The sequence below is a fragment of the Daphnia magna genome, linkage group LG7, assembly GCF_020631705.1.
Source record: "Daphnia magna isolate NIES linkage group LG7, ASM2063170v1.1, whole genome shotgun sequence".
In the NCBI taxonomy this organism is placed as follows: Eukaryota; Metazoa; Arthropoda; class Branchiopoda; order Diplostraca; family Daphniidae; genus Daphnia; species Daphnia magna.
Window position 1 is genome coordinate 2,599,313 of NC_059188.1, and position 19,174 is coordinate 2,618,486.

At 44.5% G+C, this 19,174-nt stretch overlaps 2 protein-coding genes and 1 pseudogene across 2 annotated transcripts; 2 read left to right on the forward strand and 1 right to left on the reverse strand.

Annotated features, from left to right (window-relative positions):
- Positions 1–1,499: 1,499 nt before the first annotated feature.
- LOC116928399 lies at positions 1,500–2,483 on the forward strand (the record flags this gene model as incomplete). The annotated part of the gene is made up of 1 exon (XM_045176312.1): positions 1,500–2,483. A coding segment is annotated over exon 1 (945 nt), but the record flags the coding sequence as incomplete, so codon positions are not given.
- A 5,755-nt stretch (positions 2,484–8,238) lies between these two features.
- LOC116935609 lies at positions 8,239–9,409 on the reverse strand (annotated as a pseudogene).
- Positions 9,410–12,982: 3,573 nt separating this feature from the next.
- Positions 12,983–14,035, forward strand: LOC123474170. The gene has a single exon (XM_045176087.1). The coding sequence runs from the start codon at positions 12,983–12,985 to the stop codon at positions 14,033–14,035; it is 1,053 nt and encodes a 350-aa protein (XP_045032022.1).
- Positions 14,036–19,174: the final 5,139 nt, after the last annotated feature.

Sequence of the window (19,174 nt, forward strand, 5' to 3'; positions counted from 1 at the left end):
TATAAAAGATGAGGGCAAATGAGGATAGCGGTTTAGAAACCACTTTAGAAAGAAGATCTGTAAGAAAAGGACCACTAATACAAAGATTTGTTCGATCAGTACGTGAAAGGTTCACTCCTTTAAGATCAGGAGGCGGGTCGACGTCAATTTTGAGAAATAACGAAAATCTAGTTGTCGAACTAGATAGTGATAGCCCACATCAATCCGATATTGATCTTCTTGATTCCAATGAAATTAAAGAATTGAGAAATGATGATCAGTGGAACGAAGTACTTAATATGCAAGTATCATCACAAGACGAAACCGTAGTCGAACCCCTGATAGGCGAGGAGACAAGAGAATTGCTATCATATAATCAACTTCTAGAACAGGCACGGGCAATTACAGATCTTGAAAAAACAACAGATAGGGTAGAAAACACAGAAGATATCTCTATAGATTTCCAAAACCTAGAACTAATAAATGAAGAGAACCAAGATCGGGCATGGTTTTATCAGCAGTACGGAAATACGAGAATAACGGAAATTCCTGTTGACGATCTTATTTTTGAATTGCAGTATTTACTTCGAAGTGAAAAAAAAATAGAGTTAACAAACAAAGAAGTAGGAACAGCCTTAAGAGCATTACTCTTAACCGAACCCACAATTTTGACACAAATTGAACTCTTTAAGCACTGTGGTCTAAAAACATACTACGAAAGTACTGATTCAGAGTATGAATCAGTGCACTCGGGAGAACAACAAAGTAGGTCAGAATCAGAGTTAGTGCCCCAATCTTTAGTAACACTCGAAACTGAGGAGGAAAGTTCTAAAAACAGCGTACCCATCAAAATTGTAAGAGCGGAAATCCACACGCAAGGTGATCAGATTCCTTTAGATTGTCCTAAATCGACCCCTAGTACCACAACAATCACTTGTCCGGCGGTTACTCATTCACAGTCAAGTATGAATACTCAAATTCCTCAATCACAGTTAGCGTCCACTCCGTGTAACTATTTACCGTATCAAGGACTACAAAGTCGGAAAGTCTCCTTTACTCCAGCGTCGATCGTTGAGCAGTCAAACAAAATCATGCAAAATAAACCTTCAGAAGAAACAAACCAAGACATGCCCATTAAAATATACGTAAAAGAATTGAGCCGTTTGATGGAATCCGGAATGGATTATGAGGATGCTTCTAAAGTAGCTGATTGTATTGTGCAACACGTTCTAACGAATACTAAACGTTGCATTAATTCCTCTCAGAAAACGAAGCCTAATGGACAGCCTGTTTTTAGAACTAGCTCTCAGCCTTCATATCTTACCTCAACCCCTTAACATACACAACCACTTGCGTTAAGTGGACAAAATGTAAAAATTCCAAGCATGTACAATAAGCAAAGTAATAACGGAACCACTCCAAAGTACTCAGTTACCAGCTCCATTCCTAAAATGAATCCCTTAGTAATGTGTCCGTCAAAAGTAAACAGTATAGGAAACACAAACAATTTTATTTCTAACGCCATCGATAAAAATAAAAAGTTACAACAAAGCCAAGCAATGACGTTATTTAGTAACATCGGAATTTACGTAGACCGTGAACGCTCCGGTCGCTTTGATGACTGGCTTGCACATCTAGAATCAGTACTGGTTTTAGGCGATTTTGAGGAGTCAAGAAAAATTATCTTACTACGCTCCAAATTGTATGGTGAAGCAGCTGATGAGTTTGATAACTTTAAACTTGAAAACCCAATTAGCGCGCAAATTTACGACAGAGTAAAGGAGCGTTTAATTAAACTTTTCCACTCTACAGAGACCAGATCTAAACAAAGCGTTGAATTTCATAATATGCAACGGGAACCCGAAGAAAATATGAGACGTTATGCGAATCGTATACGCAAGGCCTTCCACTTAGCGTATCCTATAAAATCCACGATAGATAAAGCAACAGCTTTTTCCAGAGAACAAATTATGATGGACAGATTTCTGGAAGGGCTGTCTTTCGACGTCCAGACCAGACTTAAGTATAAAGAATTCGCAACTTTTGAAAAACTCATAGAAAAAGCTGAAATGACGGCCATGGCAGTAGAAGAAGCCCAAGTTAGATCCAGACTAAATGCTTTTCAGGCCAAATACGTCGAACCTAATAGAGAATTTACTAAAGTAAAGGAAGCTTTAGATCGCCTTAGTTCCCAGGTGGAATCAAACACTCACCAAAAACATTTAGAAGAAAACATGGAGAAAATGCAAAGACAATTATCCACCAGGAGAAACGTGAGTTTTTCACAGCGCTCACCACAGTTAAACCCTCCAATCAATAAAACAGGGGATTTATATTTTTGTGATTTTCACAACGATTGGGGCTATCACTCAATAAACAATTGTAAAGCAAGGGAGAGTCAAGCTAATGATAAATGTTTTCGTTGTAAAGAAATTGGACACCGAGCAAACTTTTGTCCCCAGATAAAAAATTTGAAACCCACTCCTCCAGAGGGTTATGACGGAAATGGGAAAAAACTTCCTTTGTTTGAAGAAAGGGGAAACTAAAAACTACCGATGTAAGCGTTGGGCCCCTCGGTGGAACTAAGAAAAAGCCCCGACATCATATAAATAGTTTAGCAGTAAAATCTACAGTTCCTAGGATAAGAATAAAAATCGGAAATTCTGTTGTAAAAGCGCTGTTTGACACTGAAGCCGAGAGAAGCGTTATTAGCAGCACATTTTTTCATAAGCTTAAAGAAGGAAAGGAATTAATTAATTTCACTAAAGAGGTAGATGTGGATCTTTTCAGCATAAATGACAGGCGCCTCGTCACGGAAGGCACAATTACCGTTAACTTTTTTGTGGCAGAAGAAACGCCACGCCAAGCACTTAGGCAGAAATTCATAGTCGTAAATGGAATTGTTGAAGATTGCGTTCTAGGGCGCGATGCACTTTGGAAACATCAGTTTATCTATAACGGAAAACAACAGTCCATCTACCGAGTCCCGGAAATTGATCACTTCCAGGAAACAGAAAATCCCTTTGTGATTAGCAAATCTTTGAGAATTCCTCCAAATTCCACTAGTCTCCTAGAGACTAGAGAAGAGGAAACTCACCCTTTCAACCCTCTCAATACTTGTCATTTTGTTAGATGCTGTAATATTCCCTCCGGGCTTAGCTTGGAACCCTACATCTCTACGACACCAAATCGTTCGCTCCGTGTGGTGGCTGTTAATGGAACAGATAAAACCATATTTCTACCTCGCCTTACAGTGTTAGGAACCCTTCATATTTCCAGACCTTCAAGAAAGCCAGTTGAAACAATGGCTTCAATTAGCGTAGCTTCAGGTCCAATCAACACAGCAGCCGTTGAGTCGGCTCTTCCAGACATAGATGAGGAAAACAAAGAGAATTTGCGTAGATTAATAATAAATAATTATAACAGTTTTGCTTTTAAAACAAGTGAGTTAGGCCATACTACTTTAGTAAAACATGTCATTGACACACAAGGACAAGGTCCTATTCGTCAAAGGGCATATCGCACGTCTCCAAAACAAAAAGAGATAGCTAAAAATATCATTGATGAACTGATGCAAAATAAAATAATTCGTTATTCGATGTCCCCGTGGGCAGCCCCGATAGTATTAGTAAGTAAGAAAACAGGGGATGTCCGTTTGTGTGTAGATTTTAGAAAATTAAATGCAATTACAAAAAAGATTCTTTCCCTTTACCTCGTATTGACGACGTTTTAGATTTACTTGTGGGACAGAGGTATTTTTCCACATTAGATCTTGCCTCCGGATATTGGCAAATTGAGCTCGAGGAGGAATCCAAAGAAAAAACAGCCTTCATAGTCGATGACAATTTGTACGAATGGAATCGTTTGGCGTTTGGTTTAACCAACGCCCCGGGAACGTTTCAAAGACTGATGAATTCAGTTTTACGAAGAGTTATTGGAAAAATTTGTCTCGTTTATCTTGACGACATAATAATTTTTTCAAGAACAATTGAAGAGCATTTTAGCAATTTGAAGACTGTTTTTCCCTCTTAGAAAACGCGCACCTAAAAATGAAATTGTCAAAATGTGAATTTTTAGCGCAATCCGTTTCCTATCTTGGACACGTAATCACGGCTGAAGGAATAAAACCAGACCCTGCTAAAATTGAAATCCTTGTTAATTACAAAAGACCTGGTACAGTAAAAGAATTACAATCTTTTTTGGGACTAGCCAGTTACTACAGACGATTTGTAAAAAATTTCTCTACCGTCGCCCACCCCTTGTTATCACAGACCAAAGGAAAACCTACTGATAGTGTAACTTGGAAAACAGATGAAATTTCAGCTTTTGAGTACTTGCGACAATGTTTAATATCAGAACCTATCTTGATATATCCGGATTTTTCAAAGGAATTTCTGATTTACACGGACGCAAGTAACTATGGCTTAGGAGCCGCCCTTTCTCAGATGAAAGACGGAAAGGACCAACCTATAGCCTATGCAAGCAACCATCTTAAAAAAGGGGAAATCAAGTATTCGATAATAGAAAAAGAGGCTGCAGCAGTAGTGTTTGGGATAAAACGTTTCCGACATTACTTACAAGATCAACCTTTTGTTATTGTAAGTGATCACAGGCCTCTTCAGTGGTTGCAGACTTTTAAAGACGAAACAGGGCGACTAGGTAGATGGGCGATCTTGTTATCTAATATGAAGTTCAGTGTTAAGTACCGACCAGGTCGAGTACACGAAAATGCTGATTTTCTTTCTAGAATACCGATGAATCTAATATCTGCCATTCCTGCAGACAACAACGTAATGTGTCAAGAACAACAGAAAGATTCTCTGTGCAAAGCAATCGTTACGTTTTTGGAACAAAATGAACCTTGGAAAAAAGAAGATGGCCCGATGCCTTCTTGGGTCGGTGAAATAGATTATTTCTTTGTCGAAAATGGTCTTTTATGTAAACACTACGAACTTACGTCAGTGAAAAGAAGAAACTTTGAACAGTGTCAAGTGGTTCTTCCACTTTCTCTGAGAAAGCAACTTTTACAAGAATATCATGATTCCCCATTGTCAGGACATATGGCAACTAGGCGAACATTCTTTCGTCTAAGGGACAAATACTATTGGCCTACCATGTTACGGGATGTTAAGGAATATTGCACTTCTGGTGAACCTTGTGCGCTGGGACGTCGAGTGCACAGTACGAAAGCCTATCTCAACCCGTTAGACCTCGCTACAAGACCTTTTGAAGTATTGGGCTTAGATTTCCTAGGTCCAATCAAACCGCATTCACTTCAAGGAAACAATTATATATTAGTAATCACGGATTACTTTTCTAAATGGATAGAAGTCATTCCTCTTACCAAGTGTACCGCCCTCAGTACTAGTAAAGCCTTAGTAGAACGAATTATTTTACATCATGGTCCCCGAAAGCAATAATTACAGATCGAGGCAGTAATTTTACTTCTGAATTATTTTCTGCGCTTTGTAGAGCTTTAAACATTAAACGCATGAAAACAACTGCGTATCATCCTCAGACTAATGGGCAAACAGAGCGATTCAACAAAACTGTTGTTGAAATGATAAGGAAATATTTGGAGAATGGATTCGAGCGGTGGGAGGATATTTTAGGCCCCGTTGTTTTCGCTTATAATAATTCTGTCCACTCGTCAACACTTGAGACTCCATATTTTCTAAATCACGGTCGTGATCCAGTCATGCCGATTGATCAATTCCTCCGTCCTCTTCCCCCAGTAATAGTTACTCCCTCAGACTATAAAAGTCAAATTATGAAACGCTTACACGAAGCCTTTCAGCTTGTCAAAATCAATCTTTCCCAAGCTCGTGAACAACAAAAAGCCCAGTACGATAAACGCGTAAAAGAGCAAAAATTTAACGTAGGAGATAAAGTTTTACTGGACATGCGAACGCCCTTGGCGGGAATTAGTAAAAAACTCATTCCACGTTTTATAGGCCCTTTTAGAATTTTGAAAGTAAGCAACAATAGTACTGTGGAAATACAACAAGACGTAGGAAAACAAACTCAGCTTGTACATGTGAATCGAATAAAACCCCTATTTGAATCAATGATCTGGAAAGACGAACCAGGTGTCGACTTTTTTGATGTAAGAATTGAGAAACAAGCCGAAAAATTCATACAAGAAACCGTAGATGAACTCGAAACTTTTCCTCTACCCCTAGAAACAAACCTTCAATCTGAGTTAGAACAAATTCCTTGTGAAAAAGAAACTCCTACTCAAAATTTGATGAGACCCCCACCCACAATTCCTCCTACTCCAAATTTAATGATAAGTTCACCAACAATTTTCTTACCTTCCAAACCGATTCCAGAGACGTCAACCTTACCCATACAACCAGAGCGTCGCCTCGGGTTACGTCCTCGAAATCTTTTAAAACCAGTTGTCAAATTATGAAATTGTATTGATGTAATTTTTTTGTTTGTTAATTACGTTCGAATCACTTTAACTAGCTTTAAACCGTGTTTAAATTCTAAAAACTTGGTATTAGTAATCTTAATAATTCATAGAATGGATCCCTGAAATTGATTTTAAATTACTTTTCTCATAGATTATGTCTTCTACCCCTCCTCATCATACCGTTTTTCTGTCGCCTCCATGCTCTTAACATCACTATTTGTAATTGTACGGCTGCTCAGCCAAAAGGGTTCCTAAAATTCACTAGCGATGACTGTGATTATCAAATAAGCCCCCTTCCCGCTATTCCAGTATATTATGATGTCTATTCTACTCTTCCCCAAATTACCCGTTTTGTTGGCCATTCGTGTACCATATGGCTGGAAAAGAAACACATCTATACTGACTTCTGGGGTTGGCAAACTCCAAGTCAATCAAGAGTGCCAATAGAAGTCAATGCACATGAATGTGAAAAAATGCGTGATTCCCGATTGTGCCATGGCAAAAGCATGGACTACTTAGGAAACAATAAGTGGTCGTTCGAACGTATTCCAAACGTGCAGGGTAGCTGGCTTCAAGTCACAGGTGATCAGCTGATCAACTGTCGATTAGAAGAAGTTACTTTAGAAACTGAGTGCGCTAACTGTACGATAAGTTCACCCATTGGCGATATACCGGGAGGTATCAACGGATCCGTTTCTCACAACCTAGTGACCATTGTCTGGAAAGAATCGTTAAGAGAAGTTCAACAGTGCAAATAGAAAGAAGGGGTGATGGGCTTATTTTGACAACGGCCCTTAAGATTAGTTTACTTGATTGCGCCTTCCCAATTATTGCTTCTTATCCCCCCCCCCCATGCGTTTGGACAAGAAGTGCATAGCACAATACCTTCGTGTAAATACTGGTAGACTAAATGTGATTGGGAGTTGGAAGGATTTACCGATACAGCGATATACCACTTGATATTAATCACTGTCAAATGTTGAAGGTGCTAAAAATAAATCTGGAATTGTGAAATAAAATGATGTTGAAAACGAGCCGCGTTCATCGTTGGCTATTGCAGGTGCGTGCGACGATCCGCTGCCGAGATTGGCGTGTATGTTTGTAAACTTTTCTTTGGTTTTCTTGGAAAATGGAGCAGTGAGGCCCTGGTTAATTGCTTGACCCCCCGCTGACCTTCTTTCTTTCTTGTATTTTTTCATGTTTTTTAATCATGACGGGTTGGGCACCGTTCGATGCCTTGGCTCACGCTGATTCCGGCAGTATGAATGTCAGCGCTAGCAACGGTACCGTTCGAGAGTTATGATTTTTTCCCCGTTCACACCAATTCCCCGACTCCCACAAGTGCCTGGCTCCTCTATCCCATTGCATGCAACCCCCATGGGATTTTTTTCCATCGCAATAGTTTTTCGGTCACGAACGATCACGAGACCGGTATCATTGGATGCGGCCCGTCGAGCTCGTTTCGATGGTGCAGGTCCCACCGTGATCGCATCCACCGTTCGGCCGCAGACGATTTTTAAAGCTCGAAAAATGCTGATGGGCCTCTATCTGCCAATTCTAGGAATTCGATGTCGCGCAACAATAAGCAAGAACCTTTGGCGAACTCAAGAGCCGAGAGCTTACGTTTGGCTAACGCAAATGGTGCACTATCTAAATCCCTAATCATACACTGGAAAACACCATTACATTGCGTCTTAGGAAAAAGTAACGACAGCTCAAAGTATTCAACCAAACCCACTCCCATTACTTACCGGAAATTGAACACAGCAACTATTTAAAAACAAATACTTACTTTTCACTAATTGTTGTTGTTTTATACTAGGTAAAAAATTTTTTTTTTCTCCATTGCACATAACAACTGTTATGGACCTTCCTTGTTCGTCGTATTGCAATACAATATCATAAGTGAAGGAGAAACAAGGACATTCATCATAGTGCGTGGGACAATCAGAGCCGTTTTTTTTTTAAATAATGTGTTCAGTGGTCCAGGCAAGATAGGACGCCGATCCTCGTTCTGCATTCTGAATTGTCTGGGGGTGCGGCAGGCACATGGGGTGGCTTAGCCAACCTAAAAACCTGAGTTTCATAACTGAAAAAATTGACAGAAATAAGAAATCGTCAGGTGTAAAAATGTCATATATATTTACCTGTTACTCGTGCTATCATATACCGACCATCAATTGTGAAGTCAAGGATTAAGCGTCGGTTAACCAATCGTAAGTATTACTTTAGTCTCTCGAATGGGATATCCTTTCCGGATGGTAGCAATGGCAACAATCAATTCTTGTAGGAAGAGTTTGGTAGCTACCAGGATTAGTTTAAAGGCTTTACCCTCACGCAAAAACGTCGAGCCTCGTTCTGCATTCTGACTTGTCTGGGGGTACGGCAGGCACATGGGGTGGCCCAGCCAACCGGAAAATCTGAGTTCCATAACTAAAAAAATTCATAGAAATAAGACATCGTTAGGTGTAAGAATGTCATACATTTTTACCTGTTATTCGTACTATCTTGAACCAACCATCAGTTGTGAAGTCAAGGATTAAGCGTCAGCTGTCCAATCGAATATATGACTTTATTCTCTGGAATGCGATATCTTTTCCGGGCGGTAGCAATGGCAACAACCAATTCTCGTAGGAACTGTTTGGTAGCTACCAGGATCAGTTAAATGGCTTTATCTTCACACCCATGATCGAAACCGACATCCCAAGCAGCCACTAGCATTCGACCGTGGACGAGACCAGCGTCGGGTACGGTGAGATCTTGGCTACAGTAACGCACTTGAGGCTTTTCGATTGCACGAGGAATCTAAAGGTGGCAACAGAGAAACTGGATTTACTGATTAACATCGATTCTGGTTATGAAAAGAAACATAGTTAGTCAACCCTACCAAAAGGTAATACTCTGCAAAATTACATGAAAATTGACACCAAGGGGTTTGTTCTTTGGTTGAGCTTGTCTTGTTACAGTGATTGGTTTGATTTTACAAGACTTCACTTTTCTTTGATGTACTACTGTTGGTGTTGTATAGTATGTGAAAATAAACCCATCATTGGAAAAAATTTAATTCAATTATTGTTGTAATGTATCATACTTCAGCTAGCAACCACCAGATGTGGCCACCTGTCGGTGAGTCAGCATGGGGTGGTGATAGCCAACACAGAGCCTCAATACACTCAGTTACGGACTAGTACTCAAGACCACAACATGGTGTCAGAAGTGGTGCACGTACGCCTGTAGTCCATAGTTTTCACACGTGGTTTTCCTTCGTTTGTAGCCAGTTATATCAGAGCCATCCGTTACTGGTTCTTGTTTATCTCGTGCCTGGTCATTCTTTAATGAGTCACGATGGCAACCTCGTTGAAGTTTCCAGACCCGTTTAATTTTTCAGCGTCTAACTTGGCTTTGGAGTGGGAACAATGGCGGACTCAGTTTGAGTGGTTCATCACAGCCACTCGAAAAGGTGAGAAAGATGAAGACGTTCTGGTTGGTGTTTTATTGTCCTTGTTGGGAAGAGAGGGCTTAAAGATCTATGGAACATTTGTCTTTGCCACGCCGGGTGATGACAAAAAGATCAAAGCTGTACTTGACCGTTTCTCTGATTATTTTGAACCCCTCAAAAGTGAAGTATTTGACCGTTTCCGCTTTCATAAGCGTCACCAAAAGCCCGGTGAACCTTTTGATGCTTGGTTGGTGGAGTTGCGGAGCATGGTGAAGTCGTGCAACTATGGCACTGAAGCGATGGTCAACTCTATCCTACGGGACCAGATTGTGTTGGGGGTGGCGAGTGATCCTGTTAGGGAGAAGCTGTTATATGAAACTAATTTGTCTCTTGCCGGTGCCTGTGGAATCGTTCGTGCGTGTGAAACATCAGCAATTCAGCTCAGCCAAATTTTGTCCCCACCTGAGGCTGTTCATGCTGTTAAAGACAAGCCGAGTCACGAACGCCACCAACATCGACAGCACAAAACCAGTGGGCAGCAGCACTCTGTTTTTGGCGGGTGTCCCAATTGTGGCCGTAAGCATGCGAAAGGTAATTGCTCGGCAAACAGCATCACGTGTTACCAATGTGGCAAGACCGGTCATTTTGCCCGGTGGTGCTCTCAAGCTGAGAATCCACCCTATCGCCCGAGTTCCACTGCTGCTCGTCAGATGGCGCAAGGTGCCAACCAATCGGAGACGGCTGTTCGTCAGAGGCCGGCCCAACGAGGAACGTATATGCAGCAGCGGTTGCATGCTGTGGAAGCGGAAGGAGCCTTGCCACGGGAAGATATCCGTTTCCTGGACGATGAATATGTAACACATGAACTTAAAAGTTCCGAAGAGGGAGAAGAATGGCATGAAAGTCTCTCGATAGATGGCAGCACCCCAATTAGATTCAAGCTTGACTCTGGCGCCACTTGCAACGTGCTTCCCCTTGAGGATTTTCACCGTGTTCAACGGGTGGTAGCGTTGAGTGCTGGCCCTCGCGTGTGGAACTATGGCGCGAAAGGTGGCTACCTCAAAGTCATGGGCGTGTTTGTCGGCTCGGTGACCAGTCGCGGCGCTCAGCACTCAGTGAAATTTGTGGTAGTGGATGAACCTGGCCAGCCACCTATATTGGGCCTTCCAACATGTACAGCAATGAAACTCATCAAACGTGTTCATGCTGTGACAGTAGATCAACCAGTGGAGCTGCCAGTCGTCGCGAAGGAGTTTGTGGATGTGTTTCAAGGAATCGGAAAACTTCCGGTTCAATATGACATTAAGCTAGTTACCGGTGACAATTTTGTGGACCCAGTTGTGTGTGCGGCAGGTCGGTTGCCGTTTCTGCTTGAAAACAAAGTATATGCCAAACTGGCACAGATGGTGGAAGATGGGATCATCGCTCCAGTGGTAGAACCAACATCATGGGTGAGTCGAATGATGGTAGTAGGCAAACCTGATGGGGATGTGCGGATCTGCCTAGATCCGTCAGAATTAAACAGGGCAATACAGCGCCAGCATTTTGCGGTACCTACAGTGGAGCAACTCTTTGCCAAGGTTGGCAAAGCCAAGTATTTTTGCAGTTTAGATGCAGCGTCTGGTTTTTATCAGATACCGCAGACCGAGGAAGCATCCTACCTGTGCACAATGGCTACTCCAAAAGGACGATTCCGATATCTTCGGCTGCCGTTTGGCCTAAAGTCCGCGCCGGAAGTATACCTGCAGGTGATGTCGGATCTCTTCGGTGATCTTCCCGGTGTTATCATCTACTTTGATGATTTTTTGGTCACGGGTGAAACTATAGCGGAACTGGAACTGAACCTGAAACAGGTAGTGCTGCGGTGCCGTGAAAAAAATTTAAAGCTACAACTTAAAAAGTGTCGTTTCTTCATGCAGCAGTTACCGTGGCTGGGCCATGTCATTGGTCATGGGACTCTTCGACCTGACCCCGAAAAAGTGGATGCCATAGTCAACATGCCTGACCCAACAGACAAGCAGAGTCTACAGCGTCTTCTGGGAATGGTGACTTATTTAGATAAATTCTGCAAAGATTTAGCCACTCTAACACGTCCTCTTCGTGACATCCTTAAGAAGGACGCTGCTTGGTGCTGGGATGAACAGCAGATGAAGGCAATGGCAACTCTGAAAACTGTCCTTTCGTCGTTACCGGTGCTCCGATTGTTTGATGTGTCCAAGCCGGTGTTAGTATCAGTGGATGCTTCTCCAGTAGGGCTCGGAGCTGTGTTAGTCCAGGATGGGCAGCCGGTGGCATTCTCCTCCACCACCCTAACCCCAACACAACGCCGATACTGCCAAATTGAAAAGGAGCTGTTGGCGATTCAGTTTGGACTACTCCGATTCCGTCAATATGTTTATGGCCAGCGTGTCATAGTGGAGTCGGACCACAAACCGTTGGTGGGCCTACTGGACAAACCGATCGCTGCCTGTTCACCACGGATCCAGAGGATGCGACTCCAACTCCAGCGGTTTGATTTTCAAGTCGTATACAAACCGGGAAAAGAACTGTTTATAGCTGATACTCTCAGCCGTGCCCCGTCACCTCGTCTTTATGATGATGATGCTACAGCGGATTGCGAGGAGCAAGTCCACCATGTTCTCGCCAGCATTGTGCCGGCTGAGTCAACTTGTCGCCGCTATGCAGATGCTACGTCTCGAGACCCAACATTGCAGATCCTTCAGTCCGTGATGGAAGAGGGCTGGCCGGAACACAGGCGCAATTGTCCTGATTCAGTGAAACCGTTTTGGCCCGTGCGTCATAATCTAACGGCAGTGGGTGGTGTTCTTCTTGTTGGCTAGTGGTCCCATTTTCGCTCGATGGAGACGCTCGATGGTGTCCATGACGGACACTTTGGCGAATCCAAGTGTGTGTTGCGGGCAAGGTCGTCTGTGTATTGGCCGGGGTGGGAGGAACAAGTGCGCAACGCAGTGGCTAGCTGCACCATTTGTCAAGAACATCGTCATCATAACCCGCGATTGCCGCTGTTTCCGGTCCGTATACCGGATCATCCCTTTCAGCTAGTGTCGGCTGACTTGTTTGAATTCTCTCAGGTGTCCTATTTGCTGCTGGTGGACTCATACAGCAAGTGGCCATGTGTCGTTCCAATGAAGTCGACAACCTCAGCGGCGCTAATAGGTGAAGTGACTCGTTTTTTCTGCGATTTTGGCCGGCCGGAAGTGCTGGAATCGGATAATGGTACACAGTTCAGCAGCGCCGAGTTCAGAGAGTTTTGCCGTACTATGGGTGTGCAACAAGTCTCGTCCAGCCCTGAATTCGCCCAATCTAATGGCTTAATTGAACGACACGTCCAAACCGTGAAACGTACTCTGTTGAAAATGTTCGCGGATGGAAAGTCTCTCTGGGACTCTTTGGCAGCCATTCGCTCCACTCCGGTGTCGTCCACTCTCCCGGCCCCCTCTGTTTTGTTGCAAGGCCGTAATCTACGCGGGAACCTGCCGTTCCTTCCGGCAGAGTTGCAACCTAAGTATATTTCTTCGTCAGTCGTCAGGAGGGAGCTATCGGCACGACAATCTCAGGCAGCGTTTGTTCAGGCGGGAGTGCCTAACGCGCGTGCCTCGTCGCTTCATATCGGTCAACCCTTACGAGCCCTCATAGGCCGTCGTTGGCTCCGTGGAAAAGTTCACTCACTATGTACTGAGCCACAATCATACGTGATTCGTTTGGATGATGGCCGTTATTTTCGGCGTACGCGGTGGGCCATCAACATTGACCGTGGGATGCAGTCACAGCCCCGTTCACTGGGTTCTGCTGCCATGTTCTCTTATCGAGTCCCAAGTGATGTCCAGTCTGTACAGTCGGCCAATGGTTGTGGGCCGTCTAGTCAGGCACCTGATGTGCCCGGTAACCCAGTAAGCGAAGCTCCTACTCCTGTCCGGGTAGAGGAGCAGTCAACACGTGCCGAGCCAACCACCCCGTCCACCCGGCAGTCGTCAAACCATGGTCGTGTGCGCACTGCAGCTAGTCCTGGCGCCCAGCATGTTCGTCTATTTGATGCACCGTTATCTTCTGCTGTGGCTCCATCTCCTGCGGCCGCTGGGCCTTCCGGTGACTCCTGTACTACGCCGGCGAGGGAGCCGTTTGGAACAACTCGGTCCGGTGTCCGCTTCGGCATCGGCATGCCTCCTACTAGGAAGTGAGACTGTCGTCGTGTTTTTCTTATTCTGATCTGGGCGGCAGTATCCTATATGTTTGATGTCTTTGTTCTTTTCTTATCCGGTTCGTTTCCACTTATGATGTTACTGGTCTTGTTCTTCGTCACAACGCTCGTCATTCAATCTTCGCTGTCGTTCGAAAATTTCATATTTGGTGTCATCCTATTTGCTGTCTTGATCATTTCGTTTTACATTTCTTATGGTCATTCTCTCATTTGTTTTCTCGCATTCGCTCACTCCTGGTGCGTGGAAAAGGGAGATGTTGTAATGTATTATACTTCAGCTAGCAACCACCAGATGTGGCCACCTGTCGGTGAGTCAGCATGGGGTGGTGATAGCCAACACAGAGCCTCAATACACTCAGTTACGGACTAGTACTCAAGACCACAACAATTATGTTTTTTTCCAATACTTAAACAAGGTTATTAAGTCCCAATTTCTTTAAACTACATTTACATCGACAAAGTAAAGAAACTTTTTAAGGTTCTCTTGGCTGTTGCAGGGACGTCCTTAGGATCATATTTTAACACATCCATTGGACTTCAAATTTGGTTATCCGACGGACATCCCTGGAACTACCAAAAAAGGACAGGATGTATAGCGGATCTTCGTCCATGAAACGGACGTCCGCCGGCAGAAGTGTGCTATGTGGGGGGGAAAGATGGGCCATACGTTGGGAAACAGCCAGATGCCATCTGCATGCGGTGACTATTACGCGGCGCGTATTTCAAAATGTGGGGTGTACGAATACTTTTTTGAGTGGACAACCCCTCGTCTTGCGGTATTTGACGAGCAAACTATATGACAGTATAATTTGATTTGCATCCGTCATTGTAGTGTTTTGTATTCTGCCTTGTACACTAGCCCATCATTGACCTTTCCAATCGTTTCGATTTTTTGGTGTGAAGTCTACGCGTTTATGGTTTTCCCCATTGGCAGTGTATCTTGTGGACATAATTGCTTTGTTTATAGTTGAGCGCCACTGGGAACTGCCCCCGTAACCCTGTCTAGACCCCTTTCTTGGTCCGTAGGCTGAGGCGAGAGTTAGTACCTCTTGTAATGGACGGTGGTACATAAAAGCGTATTATTTGCAGGGGGAAAAGTGTGTATTAAGTGAGCTTCGAGATATCAGAAGAAGGTGGTACAAACGGTGAAGGAAAGACTAATGGGTTATACGAAAGATGGTATCTTAAAAACGGAAGACAGTATAGAAATGAGGGAAGAAGAAATGTATGCGTATTTAGGTAGGAAAGTTGGAGAAACTGAGAGAATAGGCAAGTTGTCTGGGAAGTAGTAAGTTAGCGTTACACTTTGTTATTTGCTAGGGGGTAAAGCAACGGGCGAGAGGTACAAATACGAAGATGGAAAATGAATGGTTATGCCAAGTATATGGGAAATGGAGATTGTATGGTGAAATTGTGAATGTTAAGGTATGGGATTATGATAGTTGTAAAGTGACAGGATAAAGGATGAGCTTATCTTTTGCAGTGTGCTGGTTGATTGGTGCTGTTTCTACTTATCCGAGGATCGTCCGCAATCGGTGATGGCGCACTAAGGAGTGCTGGGAGGTCTAGCAGTGGCTTCATCTATTGTACAAAGAATGGCGTTCTTTTAAACAAACATACGTTGAGTAGACAAATGAACAGCTTTGAAGCGGGATTCATGCGGTACTGTACGGGCTTTATTTGAGTACGTTACCTGACGTTCGTTTTCGCTTGTTTGGCGTTCTTCGGGGTGTGGAAGCCGGATTCGCGGTAGGCAACTCGGTGGTGGTTGCATCTGCGATTTTAGCTGCCATAATGTTTGAAGAATGCATCGTAGATTAAGATAATAACATGAAGTAAAAAAATGCACTTACATTTGGGGTCTCTGGTTGCTAGAGAGAGCTGCTTCCGGGCGTGTGCTTCTTTTGCGCGAGCGAAGTTCCACGCGCTACCGGTGCCGTCGTCAGGGTCGAATCCTTCGAGCCAGGTGAGCAAGTCCTCGGTGGGTTTAAGGGTCTGGAGGTCACCTAGGCCGGGTCCAGTCGGGTGGGGTGGCATGAGGCGGATGCTTTCGCTGGTCCGCACTCTGGACAGCGCGACGTACAGCATGCTGAATGTCAGGTGGGGCATGAAGGACGCTTGTTGAGCTGTAGGATGACCTTGTTGCAGGTCTGTCCTTGGATCTTGTGCACTGTGACGGCGAAGCGCTGCTCCACGCCGTGCGGCCGGTAGTGTAAGGTGTCAGCTTGACGGCGGCCCTGCAGCTTGATGTTCACCGGCTCCCACTTGCTGACCCTAGGTACGGGGATGACAACGCGTCCGGGCTCCAGTGTCTTCTCGACGAATTCGGCGGGGTTCGCACCGGGCACGGTGACGTTGATGTGGAGCGGCGGGTAGGTTAGGGCGACGTTGGTGTCCTCTGCTGCCGTAGCAATATCGTTGCAGACCCGGTCGGCGTCTTCCCGAGGATCCAGCTCGATGCTTTCGAAGAGGACGGCAGTCCCGTTGGAAAGGCCCCTCGCTGCGCGGTTCAAAAATAATGTTTAGGGAATATTAGCCGGATTCCATTTCATTTGGTTACGGGCGCGTTGATGTGGCGGCAAGGAACGGAAGGAGATCATTCAGCATGCAGCTAATAGCGTACGAAAATAAGAAAAGAAATCGTTTGGAGTTTTTTACCTGGATTGATGTTGCTTGTCAGGTACCCTGGAGCGCCGTGAACGAAGCTGCCGGTGAATTGCGGAAACTCGACGTAGATGCGTTCCCTGACTCGTGGAGGTAGGTGAGCGGCGAGCTTCCGCCGATCTCGAGTCGCCAAATGATGCGTGGCATCCCTTTCCATGCTGCCCATTTTGCGGATTGGAGCCGGTTGATGTGCTTCCGCTCGCTGTTGCTGGTGACGACGATGGGTCCGGTGGAGCTGGTTGGCGGTCCTTTGCTACGCGGAGTTGGGCAAACCTGAGAAGAAAATTATGGATAGGAATATGACGGTAAGTCATTGGACGGTGTCGCTAAAGCCGGGCACGGGGGTTTGTTGGTAGAGCAAGACGGTCGCGTCAGGGAGGGCTTACTTGAAAAGAAGAAGGAAGGGAAAGGAATGTCAAAATTTGGCTTACCTTGGGCCGAATTTTCGATCCAGCGTCTGCGCGCGTTGTCCAGCGGAGTAGGGCCCGACCGGCTTCCGTTTTCCTGGAGCCGGCCGAACTGGAGATCGCGCATGAAGTCGCAAAGCGCCGTCCATGTCAGCGGCCCCGGCAGCGTCCCGCCCTCATCCAGCCAGGGCCGGTAGACCAGCAGCATGTACTGAGCGAAGGCGCAAGCGGCTGTCCTCCATTCGTCGTTGACGTGGGGCGGTTTGGGCGGCCCGTGGATGAGAACCGGTACTCTGACGACCGGTTCGACGGCTGTCGTGTAGGATGCGTTTGCAGTTGTAAAAGTCCTGGTACGTATAGACCGAGAGCCTGCGACGGTTAGGGGTAATTTTTTTAACAAAAGGCAGACCGCCAAAAATATTTAAGTTAAGGTATTTTATCGGCAGAAATGCAAGTCTGCCGTGCCGCAGAGGGTTCCCCTGGGCGGTACCGACTCCCGAAGTCGGCGGTAAATGCCCAAGTTGGGCAAAATTTCAAGAGGGATAAGATTTTCACTAAAAAAAAGAGCGTGAAAAGTTATACCTAAACCGCTCAGACCAGACGAAAAAATCGGGTTCCCAATACCGACCAGACGCAGGTGTGTAACGGTTTTCCACCTGTCAAATTCCTTTATGAATAGTGGCAACGTCGCACTGACGGCGGCAAATTCAAAAATTTCATGTTATTTTTTGACAATTCGAACGATTATTGATAAAAAATACTAACAAATACTAAAATATCTTGGTGTAAGACAATCTGGGTTTGTATTTCATGATGAGCATAAACAGATGGCATTTAATTGCACAAAACATGAATAAATTATTAATTATTATTAATCTTCGAAAGCTGAATCGTCATCGGAATCGGAGCCAACAACATATCTTGCATCGTAGGTGGTGTCAGTTCACCGATGTACCAGTTAGGCGTGTATTTGTTATCACGCAAAATCCACCCGTTTTTCTCTGGATGGAAATTTATTGGCATTCTTTCATTTGCATTGTTCCATACGGAACAAATACAGTTGGCCCTCATTATTTGTTGCATGAGAACGGATGAACAGGGAGGCAACATGCTGAAATCAATTCCCCTGACATTCTCAATAGGTTTTTTGCCTTTTTAGTAATTGCTCTCGGGAACTCATCAAAGTTCCCTGACTGTACAATGTACCTGGAAGTCGGTCATCATAAAAATAACACCCTCTGATTCATTGACATCACGTCTCTTAGTCTGAAGTTGGGCCCTGCATTATGTAAAGCCTTACCTGGCTTCCATGCCTTTACTGGATCGGACTACACCCCTGCGTTTTCTTACAAAGGAAAGGTTAGGCCTTTGAAAATCTTAGAGAAAAGCGATAAATATATGAAAGCGTTTGGCTTCCTAGGGTCATCTGAATCCCTTTCCACAGCACTTGTCTCTGACATAGAAGAATTCGTATGCGAAATTTATGCAAACAAACGACTTTCATCAGTTAATGAAGCTCGTTTCTTTGGGTTTCTGAAAGTCTATAAACCAAAAAAAGGCAAAAAACCTATGGAGAATGTCAGGGGAATTGATTTCAGCATGTTGCCTCCCTGTTCATCCGTTTTAGGTATAGCTTCATCCGTTCATCCGGTTTAGGTATAACTTTTCACGCTTTTTTTTTTAGTGAAAATCTTATCCCTCTTGAAATTTTGCCCAACTTGGGCATTTCCCGCCGACTTCGGGAGTCGGTACTGCCCAGGGGAACCCTCTGCGGCACGGCAGACTTGCATTTCTGCCGATAAAATACCTTAACTTAAATATTTTTGGCGGTCTGCCTTTTGTTAAAAAAATTACCCCTAACCGTCGCAGGCTCTCGGTCTAGTAGATGCGAGTTTGGGATAAGCATAGTGGCATTGAAGAAATAGCATGAAAGTACATTGCAGACGAATATTTTTATGGGAATTAAGTATGTTACCTTTCAATGCCTGTGCGGTACTGGATGACGCAGGCGATGGTGGTCTAACGTGGACAGCATCAGTGCGGTGAAG